Source organism: Amblyomma americanum, chromosome 3 (genome assembly GCF_052857255.1).
Source record: "Amblyomma americanum isolate KBUSLIRL-KWMA chromosome 3, ASM5285725v1, whole genome shotgun sequence".
NCBI lineage: Eukaryota > Metazoa > Arthropoda > Arachnida > Ixodida > Ixodidae > Amblyomma > Amblyomma americanum.
This window is the reverse complement of record NC_135499.1, coordinates 176,965,347-176,981,075: the sequence shown is the minus strand read 5'-3', so window position 1 is coordinate 176,981,075 and position 15,729 is coordinate 176,965,347. Positions and strand designations below refer to the sequence as shown.

At 49.6% G+C, this 15,729-nt stretch overlaps 1 protein-coding gene across 1 annotated transcript in view; it reads right to left on the bottom strand.

Annotated features, from left to right (window-relative positions):
• Positions 1-10,893: 10,893 nt before the first annotated feature.
• The window catches only part of PolA1 (DNA polymerase alpha catalytic subunit), a 76,035-nt gene continuing 71,199 nt past the window's right edge, over positions 10,894-15,729 (bottom strand). Inside the window, exon 37 of the mRNA XM_077658947.1 lies at positions 10,894-12,048. Within this exon, the coding sequence (XP_077515073.1) occupies positions 11,867-12,048 (182 nt within the window). The 3' untranslated portion in view covers positions 10,894-11,866. The remainder of the gene's footprint in view (positions 12,049-15,729) is intronic.

The following is a 15,729-nucleotide window of genomic DNA, read 5'->3' as shown; positions in this document are numbered from 1 at the left end:
TGCTGGTTTCGAGATATATATATATATATATATATATATATATATATATATATATATATATATATATATATATATCCCTGAAGAAGCCGGGCGCCGGGCCGGGGGTGGCTTGTACCTATCTTTACCGGTGTGGGTGTCCGGTGGTGGGTTTCGAACCAACCGCCTCCCGCAGCCGAAGCGGACGCATAGACCACTAAAACAGATTGCAAAAACAGACGGGACAGGGTGCTCTGTCGAATAACAGTCCACTGTATTTGACAAGTTATAAACGGGTCCAGGAAGAGCAACAGAAGGATTCCAACAGCACTTCCTAACTAAGGACTGTCGCCCGCAAACATCCGTAGAGGCGTAAAGTGGCAAAAAAAAGCAAACATGTAATGCAAGCATTAAGCAGCAAATTGGTAGGAAAAGCAGGTTGCTCGGCAACTCGTGCCGTTAATGAGCCGTAAACGAACTTAAACGAACGCGACGCGTGTGTGCACTTAAATGAAAAATAGCGGTGGCTGATCACGCAATCAGAACTTATGATTCGCTCTCTTTATTCGCACTCCATCTCTTAAATACCTGAGAGCACCCAAACTTGAGTCTGCGAAATAAGCTGGATCCAGTCGTCCGACCCAGCGCGATGCCTAAAGCAGCAGATTAAAACTTTAATGGGCAAACTGACGTTAATTGTAAGCGACGCCGGCATAGTTTGGATAGTTCTGAGTCATCTTGGATGCTAATAAACCGATAGCGGTAGTAAAAAACTAAAATTACCCATGCGCAAAAACACTTATAACTTTAATCTCGCCGAACGCGCCAATGTCAGCCTGAAAGACGCCGCAACCAGACGGAACTTCGTGGCGAGAGAGAAGGGGAGAGAAGAATCAGAAGCCTTTGCTACGCAAAAATAAAGGACCTAACGCCAAGCGCTTGCGAGGGACGAAATCTTTGTTATATATGCTACTGCACTTCGCGACGTGTTTTCAAAAAAAAAAAAAAATTGGCAGTGGCTTAACTTGGCTAACCCTGCAATACAGCGAAAAGCAAGTACGCTTGCTAAGCGTCTGAGGCTCTTCCATGGCAGCTTCGCTACACGCTCGCGACAGCCGTTCTATACACCCACACGACCACGTGGCTATGACGTGGTATTCCATGGGCTTACGACACCCCACCGGATGTTATCACGTGGCTCCACATCACCCCATTCGGATGTTCTTAAGGTCAGAGGTCAATCCACAGGTCACCCAATGTCAAAGGTCAAGTAAAGGTCATGGGTCAAGGTCAGGGGTCAAGGGTTCGACACCATAACTGTACCACATATGGTCATACAGGGCTAACGTGGTTGGTCGTTCAAGGTCATTCTCCGGCCTACGCGACGACTGCTTTACCTAGCGTAGTGAAGCTTTTCGCTTCAAAATAAAGCGACCGCTGCTATGCGCGCCATCTTGAGCAGGCACAATAAGAGCAAGGCTAACTTAGACAACTGCGCTTTATTTCTTGCATCGCGCACAACGGCGCCACAGGTGGTTGCAGGCTGTAAGCACACGTGAACGGTATATACGATCAATCGTTGAAAGACCGCATGAAGGCTGTCGTCCGCAAATGCAACGTACAGTAGCTGTCATTATAAGCTTGTACAAGTATAGTCAAGACTTACAAGCCAGCTTCTCTGAAATTTCCAGCTACGCTCTAAACACGATTACGCCCATATGGGAGTAAAAAGGTAGTAGAGTGTCCTCTATCACACCCCCTTTCATTAAAGAAAGGGCGCTAGAGGACAGCTTACTCACTTTTTACTCCTTTCGCGTTTAGAGTGTATAGCAGGCTTCGCAGGAGAGAGGTGCATTTGCTTTTCAGCCTATACAGTAGCGCAATACCGCCGAAGGGGGAAAAATTGCTTGTGATCTGCGTTCAGCAGCACTCTGTGAATGCCCAAACCAAGCGACAAAGGCGGGCGGGTATACGTAGAGAGAGGAGGAATGACACATGGAAAGCAACCGCCACACTATATGGGGACTTTTAGGCTATACCGACTTTGAACCCCAATCTTCAATCTTCTTTTAGAGGCCAACTGAAGAGATTTTAGAATTTGACGAGCTTCAATGCCTCGAATGTGTGAAACTTGCAGGTTAATCATGCCAAGTTTTTTTTGGGCTATATAATTAGAAATGACGACTTAATTGCCGATCAAACCGCGCCAGCGTTCAGGCTTCTCCGCAGCGCACAGCGCTATTTTGGGGCGCATGATGACGTCATCTACGGTGCCGGTACAGTTACAGCTCAGAAACGCTTTTTTTAAGACAGAAAACGAACGCCATCGCATGCAAAGCTCAAGGAGTGGCGTTTGGAGGCATCCGACGATACACGGCTATAAATGTAGGCGAATGCAGCGGAAATTTGAAACCTCCCTATCCCTGACGTCACCACAGAGCTTCTCCGCGCTCCTCCGCTGCTGTGAGGAGAAGCCCAAAATTTAATCATCAATTACATAACATTTTAAATGCTACCGTGAAAAGCATCCCATGCTTTACCCGTAGCCTATAAAGATTTAAATCCTTGAAAATTGTGTAATTGTAAGAAAACTTGAGGCCTTCTATACCCCCGTTACACTGGAAGCTGAATCGAGGGCCTCGGTTCTGGCACTCTTTATGTCATAGGTAGGACAAGACAGCCATAGCTCAGTTTCCGCCCTCACCTTTCCACCACTTTCCACGTGACACTCGCTGTAAGACGGTAAGTACTACGTCCGCTGCTATGGATGAGGGTGGCGCTGGCGAAATCTCTCAAGGTTAGGTCACACTACATACAAATATCCCCGAAAGCAGAAGATTGGACAGACGTCGCCGTAACTCAGTTGGTAGAGCACCGGACGTGAAATTCGGTGGTCGTAGATTCGAATCCCATCGATGGCATGTGGGTATTTTTTTACTCTGCTTTCTAATCAATTATCTTTAAAAAACAATACTTGCCCAGTTAATCTCTCATTGATGCACACCACAAATAAAAAAAAAACATCCCCTATGCTCCTTGGTTTCCGCGACTGTTGGCTTCCGTCATGTATGCCATAACGAATCCCCCTTTTCCCTTCCCTTGTCTGCTTATTGAGTGCGAGGGCATACCATGGCGCCATCTCTCGGCAACGACCGCGTGATGCTCGAAGTATTACGCGCGTCGCTCTGCAGCTTTGCGAAGCATCTCAGGTAGTTTAATTTCGGCGTTTATGGCGTTGTGGTGCGGCCCTGCATTTGAGGCCTTCAATCGGCTCCTGCTTAAAAGCGCCTCACCGAAACCGAGTGAGAATAACTCGGATAGTTTCACCCGCCGCTACAACGGTGCTGCGACCAACATTCCCCAGCCGTAATTAAGCGCATATGTTGCCGGCGTTATAGAAGCTTCTACGCTATACCATTCAGCGATACGTGGTCACTGAATGCAGGCGAAACGATAATTTCTACATGGCAGGCGCGGAGCTGTGCAGAACGTTAATACATATAAGAGAGTACAGAAATCTAATGCAGGACAATCTATTTTATTTCCATATCTTGTATTTGTACATAGTGTTTATTGCTGTTCTACCACTATCCTTTCTTACTATTGCTCCCGCTTTCTTTCTATCTACATGTCCTTTTATTCCCGCTAGCCGCAGCTCAGGTGCTTTAGCCTTCGATGGCAGATGCCGCGGCTAAAACTGTAAGCGCTTGTTGTGCGTGGAGGGAATCGCCGGAAATACCCTCCTCCTCACAAAAAAAATAGACACCGAGTACGCTAGCTCCTGGCGTCAGGTCCAAACAAACACTTTCCCGCATCTCCACAAACATCACCTCATACACCTAGCACTATGCCCTGACACATGCCCATGGTGCCAGCCCCGCCCAACACTCTTCCACATTTCGTGGGGATGCGGTGCGAAACCGAACCACCTGCAGACGCAGTGAACATCATTTGAGCTGTGGTTGTGGTGGCGAAAACATTTATTGGCTATATAAGGGACATATTCTAGAAAGGGCTTATAAAAAAAAAATAAAACTGCCACAGAAGGTATGCTCGAGACCTCAGTGGCTGCCGCCCAGGCGCGCCCAACTAGGGCTGGCTTGTTGGGCCTGTAAATCGTGGCACCCGAGCAGGATGGTCTCCGTGTCCTCCCAGGTTGTGTTGGGGATGAGGGGAATAGCCGGGTTGGAGGGGCAGGCCCACACCATGTGATAGGTGTCAGAAGACACCGCTCTGCAGTGCGGGCAGCTGCCGTTAAAGGAGGCGTCAAAACGTTTTAGGGCTGCCGGGCACAGCAATGTATTGGTGAGAAGGCGGCCTTCTTGAGGCCTTTACATGGGCGAGGGTAAAGGCGATAACTATCTTGATAGTAGTTTGTAACATCTTTGAAGGTGTAGACCGGATTAAAATCGTGTTCCTGATCGGGTGGGGAGGAGGCTAGGAGTCGCTCAAATCGCGTCACTCCGTAGCGCACGTGTCACGTGACTATCTCCTCCCCTATCCGCGCATTCACGTGTTACTGTTCCGCGGAATGTCGATATTTGAAGGACGTCGCTTTGGGCTCCCCGCAGGCGCACGGCTTTCGAATGGCGCGAGAAATGGCCTAAATTTGTTCAGCTACAGAGGCGAAGGTAATCGCGCTTTCGAAATTATAAAAACTGATATGGCTATTACTAACGGCCGGCTACAAATCTCTAATTGCAATCAGGCGCCTATCGGCAATAGCTAAAAAGTTGGTTATTATAATTTATTTCATCACTTTACTAATCAACATGATTCGCCTGTTTATTGACGCCCGCCAAAACAGGCATAACTGTGCCGAAAAAAGCGTCTCTTTGCCTCAAAACAGCAGCTTGAGCTTGCTGGTTTTCCGTCCTGAAGTTAACAGCGCAGAAAGTAGACGACACACAACGAACGAAGCACACACAACCTCAAAAACCCTATTTTTAAAAATTAGTGGCGGTCTTCCCGGAAACATATGGTATATTCACGCGAAGCGCATGTATGCAGCGTGGTACTAAAAAGCGCCTCACTATATAGTGTTACGAAAATACGAGATTCGATGTACCGTTCAAGACACGAGTGGTTTCTTGAATTGCTTACGAAATAACGTGCCCTGTTCAGGAAAGGATAAATGACATCCGACTTTTTTTTTTTTAATGCAAACGTCGGAGTAGTACACCAAGAAAACTTGGACATATCCGCGAGCATTAAAGCGTAGCGAATTCCGCCTCTTCTCTCGATCTTCCTTTACCAATCTTCTCACGTTTCATTAGTCTTCTTTTTTTTTTTTTCTAGGCCTCTGTAGCCGCTCTTAGATAACGCATTCAGCCGCTCACTGCTATAACCTTCTGGCCGAAACCTATTTCTACATTGTTCTCAATTTTGCCTAAATGACCTCATTTCGTACGCACGAGTGCCGCGACGTGGTTATAAAAAGATCGCAAAATAGGGCCAGACGCGGCATCCCTATTTTGTTTTTTCCTTCCTCCGCATATTCCGTATTCACGCGACTCTTTCTCGCCTCACCTTTCTATCTCTTTTTCTGGCTTTTTTTCTCAACGTGTAGCGCCGCCGTGGCTGCCTTGCAGATAACTTCTCGTGGATAAGACGAAGAAAACCACGGTGTGTCAGCCAGAGTACGAAAACAGATTAATGTCCTACTGTTGTCCCCTTGAGGCTTCGCTCTCCGAAACTTCTCTAACCGCCCCCTTATGCGCACAGTCAGCGCTAATTGGAAGCGAATTACTCTCCGCGAACGTATAGGAGGTGCCGCTTACAGCAAACTCGAAGAGATAGCATTTAGGTCACGAGACCACTCCCTCTATCTTGCCCCCCCCCCCCCTCCACCCAGGCCCAACGTTTCTTTTTTTTTTCTTTTCTATGCGCGCTCGCACGCGTTGTCGGGACACAGTGGAAGGCACAATCGGCCGCAATCTGCCCCGTTCATGCCTGGCTTGTTTCCAGTGAACGATTGGCCGATCGCGGACAGAATACCCGGATTTGCGATACACGTGTTCGTGAGCATTTTCTGCGCCGTGCAGGTATACGTATTGTAAGGGCTATAAAGGAACATGTGTCTGAATTAAACGTGGGTTTATCTGTTGAATACCGCGCGAACCTTTCGCCGGCCTGCAGCGCAAGAAAACGCACTAGACGTAATCGGTCCGCCTGTCACCTCATTTTGTTCGCCGAGACCTTTTTTTTTTATGTGATGTCATCGAGAACAAAGACAGTTAAGGTCACATACAGATGAAATCAATGTAGAAGTGAACACCTCATTCACATAAAATCCACGGTGCTTATTATCCAAACATATGTGGGAAGTATGTTTTTGTTAGTTGCTCTTTTTATAAGTTTGATTTGGCTTTATGGGGTTTAAAGTCCCAACACGACCAACGTGCGGTATGAGGGACGCCATAGTGGAGGACTCCAAATAATTCCGACCACCATACCCGGGCCTCTACCTTTTCGCCTCAATCGAAATGCGACCGCCACGGCCGGGATCGAACCCGCGTCTTTCGGGTGAGCAGTCGAGAACCATAACCGCCGAGCCGCCGCGGCGGCTCTTTTTACAAGCATGGGATTACTTTGATACATTTTCATGTTTTATACGCAAGTAAAAAAAAAATTGAATCTTGGTCACGGTGTGCTCGCGCAGTCGCTCACCGAGCCAGTGCCCCGTCTGACCGACATCCGTTCTTCCACACGGTGAGTGGTATCTCATACACCCGACCTAAATGCCATCCGACTTAGCGGTGCCATTTTTTCTCTCGTGACGGGCTCTTGGTTTTTTTTTTTTTGCAATTCACTCTTCGGCAAAGACCGCTGAGCTTGTTCGGCGCAGGCCTTATACGTTACGCTATTAGCCGGATACAACTCAAGAACGAAGCGTCTTTTCGCCGTCAGAGGTCCCCCTTCCAGCCAATGGCGTCGGCCGATTCTCATGACCTTGCTAGCGTGATATTGCAGGCAGTGGCAGATGAAAGGGTACAGTCCCCTCCGTGCATTGCTGCGCCGCTCCCTGCATTGTCATGCTATAGTAGGGTCACGAAAATCGGCCGACGCCATTGGCTGGAAGCGGGTCTTTCGACGGGGAAAAGACGCTTTGTACTTGAGTTGTACCCAACTGTAGTGTCTAGATAGCTACTTAGGACACACACGACACGAAGCGAGGAAACAGACGGGGACAGGGATAGTTGAAATAGAAGTCAGTCTGCCAGGCAGCCTAGTTGCCTGCTAGAGTCGCTTCTGCTAGAACTACGCCACGAGAATGCAAGGCATGAGAGTGAACAGCATTCGAAGGCGAAAATTTCTTGATTCCTCAGTGTCCATTCCGTGTCCCATCGGCTGAAGAAGGCTGCAATCCTCGCCGGCATCCGGGTTGTTTTCTTGAGACTGAACAGGCTGGCCAGTCTTTTCAAACAGTGAACAGCTAATAAATGCAGAAAGACAGTTACGGACTGGGTACAGTAATAAAAGTAGTCGCCCCAAAGGTAGCCATAAAAGCACTCGACGACACTGGTGTCAATGTTATATGACTTCAGCGTGTATAGATCATTTACAGAGGGCAGTTCATTGTAAGCATAACAGGCAGTAGTAGTAGTAGTGGCAGTAGCAGTGGTTTAATAATGAATACGGAAATGAAGGAAAAGACGTTGCCAGCCGCGCCAGTTGCTATCTAATATCTTAAGCACCCGAGCTGCGGCCACAGAAATGAAAGGGACAGGGAGAGGATAGCGAGAAGTACAGGGAGAAGCGATAGCGAGAAAGGACAGGAGAGAGCTGTGCACCCTATTTATTCAAAAACAAAAAGTAAACAAGTTTGCGCCGCTCGCACGCGAGTGTCCAGACACTGTCCAAGATATAACTGTGCGTCCATATTTGGCGCTACTAGGACTGCCATCATTTTAGGCCTTCTGAGCCGCCGTCCGCTGCTTGTGTCGCGTGCATGCGTTTTACATAGGTAGCTCTTAATGTAAGGTGTTCGGTGATCACGTTGTGCGTTGTTCACATTAGGGGTGCGGCGCAAGGTTGGGGTCTGGCTCGGCACGTGACAGAGGCTCATGGTCCTGGAATCGAATGAAGAATCGCTGGGGTTCAGCCCGGCTGAACCTAGTTATGCTGAGCGAAAGCTGGGTGGGTGTGGACCACAAGCTGGGTGCGGCAGCAGCGAGGCGATCGGCGAGTCACGTGGTACAGTCGTCCGGTGAGGCGAATGGTCGGCGCGGGGGGGGGGGGGGGGGGGGGGGCGAAGCGAGCAGCATGACGTCAGGCCGGCGAACTTCCAGTTTAGAGGTCCAATCTCGGAATCATTTGGCCTTCAGCTTTGGCATAGAAGTAGAGCTTTCGCTCTAAAAAACAAAAAAGAAGGCCTTGCTGGGGGCACGGCAGTGCGTGGCATAAAAAAAAAAGCCTAAAATTAAATATAACCTCTCGCTCGAAGCATAGCAGAAGCTCGTGCTCTTGTAGCGTCTCCAAAAAAGTTACTGTGTTAAATCTGGACTTGCAGACCATTAACGAGTTCTAGCGACGCTTTACAGCGTCGTCGTAAACGTAATCGAAAACATAAGCACAAACTTCGTCAAGGTCCTGAAGTATATGCACTCACGAAGCTCAACCAAGTAGCCTATAGACGAAACACGAACAGACCGCGGCGGCTGCGTTTTTATGGAGGAAAAACGCTAAGGTGCCCGTGTGCTGTGCGATGTCAGTGCACGTTAAAGATCCCCAGGTGGTCGAAATTATTCCGGAGCCCTCCACTACGGCACCTCTCTCTTCCTTTCTTCTTTCACTCCCTCCTTTATTCCTTCCCTTACGGCGCGGTTCAGGTGTCCAACGACATATGAGACAGATACTGCGCCATTTCCTTTCCCCAAAAACCAATTATTATTAAACACGAACAGCGACGCGATCCTGTGTTTCATTTTCGAGAAGCAGAAGCTTCCAGGCATAGATGACAAACGGCTCATGAAGACCGCGCATGCATTCGTGTCAGTACACAGACCTTTTGGCTTTCGCATGTGCCTTTTGGGACAGCCTTCGGGTTATGAAAGGCTGTTCCTTGTGTACTGTAAGAGAGATAACATGTCTATTATAATCATTAGCAAGGAATGGATAACTAACATATTCGCCGTTAAAGTTTGCAGCTTCAAGGAATTGTCGCGCGTGATCTTTTTTTTTACCTTTGCTTGCGTACGGATTCCAAGTCTCTTCTTAAAGCAATGCGCAGTGAAGCAGAGCTCACTGTTGCTGAGGTCGTATCGGCGGAAATTGTGACAAAGCTGCATACGGATGTGGACCTTCGATCTACAAGTGTCTGTACCAAAAAAATTCCAGAAATAAAATAAACCCCAAACGCCGATTGAATTCATTGATGGCAGTAGCTGCGAGGAGGAGGTCGTAATCTCCAGAGCGGCAATAAATTGCTAGTCGCGCCGAAGCATTGCTGCACTGTTAAAAAAAAATGGCTGGCGGTTTAGCATTGCTAAGCACGAAATATTGCGCGAAAGCGCAATATCTCACTTACGTGAAAGCGCGATTGAGGTGTCCGCTGGCTGAGGGAGGCAGTTACGCGCGTCTTCAACTTTTTCATTATCCATGCCAATTTCCCCAAAGTACGTCGGCGGCCTATGCTCCAGTGCCGCGTTTCTGCACCAGTGTTGTCAACGCCAACCCGTATGTCTCTAGTGGCGTGTTTATGGTATAACGTTGTTCACCCCAGCGCATGCAGCGCACATCTCCCTGTCACTACCGCCACATAGTTCAAAATGCAATTAGTTTAATAGTAGTATAAGTTAATCAGGAAGACGATGTGCAGTGAACAGCGCGAGATTGTGTTGCAGTTTAATAAGATACGCGATCGGCTGCGGCGACAGCCTGGTGCTCTCACGTAGTGGCCAGCGAAGCTGATCTGTTCGCGCTGCCGCGGGTTGGAATCGCAGTAGCGGATATTTATTTATTTATGGTTTGCCCAAGGTCACCCTCAAGGTCAAGCTTCACACAAACTGATGAGCCGGTTTGACGTCTTGAAGCAGTGCTTTCGCACGAAAGATATCTCTGTGAGACCAATGATGCGAAAGCCTTTATAACGAAGTGATCATATGGAGCAGGTTGGCCACAGTCGTCTTCCCCTAACCTTGGTTGCCGGCGCAATTTGAATGGCTCAGACCACATATAAAAAATGACGCCGTGAGAACGTCGCTTATGGAATTGTTCCCGCTTATGGACAGCTACGTAATTTCGCATGAGGGGATTTTGTACACTTCAGCTGATTGCGGACGATTACCTCTGCGGCACTTGTACTCCAGCGTAGTTTTATCTAACTTTGATCGGAGCCTACCCGGACGCCTGAGAACACCGGCTTCCGAGTAACTTGCATTCTCAACCTTTGGAAGCTCGAACGTTAACTGAAGATAAAATAATTTAAGGGCAGCAAGTGGGGGATCACACGCACATCAAGCTGTAAATTTTGCACAGCGGTAAGTGCGGAGAAAGTTCAAGGTCTGTTCACTTTTCGCCTTGCGACCGAAATACCGAGCGCAGGAAAGGAACCTCTCACACTATGCTGCACTTATAATTCACGCAGCTCGCAAAAATAATTCATTATTCTACCACGAGCGCCAGTTAAGGAACGAAAAAAAAGGGAAAGTAAAGTCAGTAGCGCTGTACTGCCTATAAGTACATTCAGGTCGATCCGGACAGTGTGAAGGAAATGAGTAAATTATGTGCCTAAATCAAACATTCCGTAGCACTAACACACATCCTGCGTCTCCGTGCCACCCGCCAGTTCGCTATAAACTACGGGAGCTGATGCAGCGCCCCGTCAGGCAGCCGCCGAAACCATCAGGATAATAACGTCACCAACTATGGCGGCACACATGCGCTCGCGCTGTAAATCATCTATAGGAACGCAGTTGGGAGAATAAAATTTCCTTTATTCGGACGACAAGAGTGACTGACGGCATGGGCAAAGAGCAGGTTACAAGACAATGACACCAACCAACATTCTATTGACATTTAAATTGTAAAAAAAATACAGTATAAAACACTCGTCAATAAAGTTATATAGTTTACAATACCTTAATGAAAATAAAGACTAAAACACATTAAAGAGAAAGAATACATTACAGCATGCACTTGCCAAACGAGCAAACGCAGCTACGCACAGGCATGGCGAATAACAGTCAGGTATAAAAAACGGCCACATCACATTATATAGACAACAAAGAGGTCAATGCAACACTACAACACTCCATGTGGGCCCAGAAAAAAACTGCGTTCTGTATAAGCTATAAGTGATTTTAACAGCAACCCGCAGGGCGCTGCCATCATAAAGATTTGTTGCCAGCACGGAAAACATCTGTCAGCGCACCGCGTGATGAGAGCTGCTTACAGTCAATCTCGGAGATAAAGAAATTAGACGGGAACACCACCTGTACGTCCAGCGAGCATCTGTTGAAGTCATCTATCTATACGGTAGGAAGTTTTAGCTCGAAGTCCAAACGTTACAGTCACCCTATTATACATCGTCATGCTAAAGTGTAACCAGCAACCTCAGTGATAGCGGTGACACCCAGTGAAGGTTTTCTCAAACCAAAACTTGCCCGAACAGATACGGCGCGGTGGAAATGTTCGCAAAAAGAAACCGGTGTGGATGGCCAAGTTTTTCACGCCAGGATGTGGACACGGAACAGCAGGCAATCCGCAACTACCGTTTGAACTTAGCTTGATTAAAAACAACTCAGTGAGAGTACCATTTGCGTTACGCCTTTTAGCTGCTGTTCGGCATGACGGTAATAATGTATATGTAAAGCTTGGGTTCCCATCTGGCAGCACCGTGAAGAGGCAGACGATGCCCCATAACCAGGACCGGCCACAGTCTGATAGGCTAGTCGAGGAGGGCGCTTTCCTGGGCAGCGCCGGGCCGCAGGTCGAACGGCCGGAAGGCATCCCGGAAGAAGTCCCGCATGCAGACGAGGCTGAAGGCGCTGCGCGACAGGTACCGCTTGGCCACCTGCTGCAGGTGCCGACAGGTCCGCTCCGTCTCGGCACACGTCACGCACGGCATCCCTGCAGGCACCACACACTAGAGATGACGTCACCGCGACGAAAAGAACAACTTTTCGCCGCAAAGAGCGTAGCGCACCACGACCACATCTGAGCCGGCATTGATTAGACGATGGCACGCGTGTCGAACGAAAATGTTTTTTTTTTTCGCTCGTTACCCAAGCTTGACAGCAAAACGCAGCTCATATTCTTGTGCGGTGAGACCTGCTAGAAGAAACACCGCGCAAACGGTGAAACGCAAAGTGACGTACGGTAATAAACACATAACAAACATTTTCCTGAAATGATTAACACCCAGCACCTTCGGTATATAGACAACCATAGACGGGAGACGTTATCGCACCTCCTCATTTAATCTATAATAAAAAAGCAATAATCAATCTAAAATCTGTGGGTAGGACTATGCACAGGATTAAATGGGTGGTAGCAGAAGCGGCTGCAAAAAGCCAAGCGCAACAGTTTTTCAAGCACGCTTATCATCGCTCCAGCATGAACACGGCTGCACCCTATTAAGAACCACACAGGCAAACGCCAACGCCCACACCATTAACAAAAAACAGGAAAGAAGCTCAGAGTAGGAAATGCTCAAGCTATCAGCCGCGCTCTCGCAAGGCAACTGCAACGCCGCAACGGCAGCCAAAGGCGATTACAGAGCACAAACAAAACGCCACAAGAGCGCGCACAGAGCCGGTAGGAGAAATCGGAGTCACTCTCGACACAAAGGGACCGAAGGAGACAACCCGCCGCGACGCTTGACGGCCAGTCGAACATTCGAAGGGCGAACAGGCACGCAACAAGAGCCAGCGCGTGGCGTGACGGAATTCAATTAACGGCCGAAAGGACTTAAGGAAAGTGTCATTAACGACAGCAGCCACAGCGCAGCCGCTGTTGGCAACTTGGGTGGAACAAAAGGGAACCGGAGAGCTTGCAAAACACACACACACACACACATATATAAAGTGAGAGAGAGATAGAGCGCAGGCGAGAGGTCGGCGAGAACCTTTACCCTCGTTCCTCGGCACATCTTTTTCCCTCTCCCTCGAGGCCCATCCGGCGCGGGATTATCCGAATCGGTCATCGGTCCCTAATAGAAACGAAGCGGGGATTCGTTCCGGCTCGGGAGCTAGTGACCAAACCCTAATTGCCGTGAGCGCGGCTTTCACAGCGACCGCCACACACAGCCGAACGAAAACAAAACGAAAAGAAAATGCCGCGCTAAGAAAGGGGGGAGGGGGAAGGGACGGACAGGCCCACAGCGTTCGTGGCCGAATCCATCACGCTAAGGACAACCGCCAACAAAGATCGCATTAAAAGGAAGCCGGAGATGGATTGTCCGCCGCGCGGCTGCCCGGGCGCTCCGATCGCGTCGAGGAAACGCACCAGGGCCGCCGCCAGCCAGTCTGCTCTTGCACGCAGCCTCGCCGCGTTGCGTGCGAACGCGCGTCGGCGTAGTACGTACACCAACCACTCGCTCGTTCGCTCCCTGGTCACCGGCGCGCGGCTCGGATAGATCAGAAGGCGCGATCGCTACACGCCCATGCGGCGGACAAAAGGGGGGCTCGTTCTCTCGAGGTCTTCTACTAAGTGACCGCGCGGCGTGCCAACTTCATCGCAGCCCCTCATTTGACGCCGCCTGTGTGCGTGCACGTAGGTATGAATATGCGCGCGCTAAACGACCGCGGCCGGGCCTCCTCACAGCCTTGTCCCGTGGCGTTAATTGCCTTTTGTTATTGAGCTTCTTCAATCACGCGTGTAAGTAATATGTCCCGCGCTAAATTATCGACATCTCTCTCTTTTCTCATGCGTGCGTGCATGCACACGCGTTGTGGGTGAACCTATATTATCCAGGCGTACTCGTTACTCTTAACGCGACCTAAGGTAAACATGAAGCTTGGAGAACCTGCAAGGTTCGGTTTCACCGTGGAACCGCGGAAACGACTGCTTGGAAGCAGAATATTCTCGACAACAGCTACGGTCCTTCCACGTGTTCTGTCAACGAGTGTAAACGCGAGAGGAGAGAGTGATTTCCCTCGCCCCAGTCTGCCACCAACGTGGCAGGTCGCAGCTGGCTTTTCCGTGTACCACCCGTGGCAGGTGGTACACCCGTTTTCCACCCCTCTAGGTGGCAAAGTGACACTGGCGGTGGGTGCAGGGAGGCGGGGTCTTATGCCACCGCATAAAACATGCGAACGAACTGACACTCTCTGCGTTTCCAGCGGCTTATATAGTTCGAGTGCCGCTAACACTGCCTACCTCGCGATGAAAGCTCAGTGATCCCTTTCTCTCAGAGCTTTAGACAGAACAGTTTGACGCAAAGACAGAGGTCGGGAAGAGCTACGGTGCTCTGGCCTGTTACTCTGCATTTGGGTACGCGGAAAAGGGGCACAAAGAGGCTATGATGGGTGACGTCGAATATACACAACACATAGCCAGAACGCCTGATCACAGCTGCCAGTCAAGACCCGTGTGACGAGCAGGAAACCAAGTAACACCCGTAATGCCCGGACTGTTTTTCATGCTTCCGTCAGAGGTCCTGCGACAATGGCCTGCTGTATACAACCACGCCAAAGAGGAGGCCGACGACAGCATTCCAAGGACAGAAAGGAAAACCGCTATTAATAGCTGTGGAGTCTGCACGTACACTGACATGTAGCGGTGCGCAGAAACCACGCCGACCTTCAGTGTACGCGCTGAATGATACGCGACTGTCGAATACATCATGGTAATCCTATATTGTCTCGCAGTCGCACAGCACAAACGCAAGGGGTGTTCCGTACGTCCCCGCTGATGGCATTCTTTGCAATTGCTGGTTTATGGGGGTTTAACGTCCCAAAGCGACTCAGGCTATGAGAGACGCCGTAGTGAAGGGCTCCGGAAATTTCGACCACCTGGGGTTCTTTAACGTTCACTGACATCGCATAGTACACGGGCCTCTAGAATTTCGCCTCCATCGAAATTCGACCGCCGCGGCGGGGATCGAACCCGCGTCTTTCGGGTCAGTTGCCGAGTGCCATAGTCACTGAGCCACCACGGCGGCTCTTTGCATTTGCATCACCACAGTCACTCCCATGCTGTCCGGCTATTGGCTATTGGCTAAGACGAGGGAGAAGCGTGGACAGCAGGGATTTATTGGAGCCTCAAAGAGGAGGAGGAGGAAGAAAAGAAACCCATGTATTTTAACCAATGGTAGAATGGCAGTTGGTCGCCATCCTCTTCGGACGGTGTCCTTAGTCCAGCACTCCATTGGCTGTCGCAATCCTGCGTGCCCGCTCGATCAGCCGTTGCTGGTCTTGTGGGTCCGTGCTGTACACAGTAGCCCCCCAAGAGGAGAAAGTGGGGTGGAGGATGGGTGGTTGGTGCGTCAGTGGGTTGAGGCGTTCCCATAAGGAATGGAAGAGTTGGGGAAGAAGAGGCGTATGAGGCAGAGGTTTGGGCAAGTGTGCACCAGAAGTTGACGTCAAGGTATGGTGTCCACTCAGTTGGGAGAGTTGTGTGTGTGTTTCTCCGGTGTCTATAGCCTTCAAAGATGTGTGTGTATGTTAAAGGTTCTGTGGGCGCCGATGGTGTTACGTTGTTCTCATCGTCTGCAATTCCCCAGCCAGATGTCCTGGCCCCTCCCACTGGTGACCGGCGGTTCAGGTCACGGGCAAGCGCGCGGGCGCGCTCGTTGCCAGGCAGGGATGC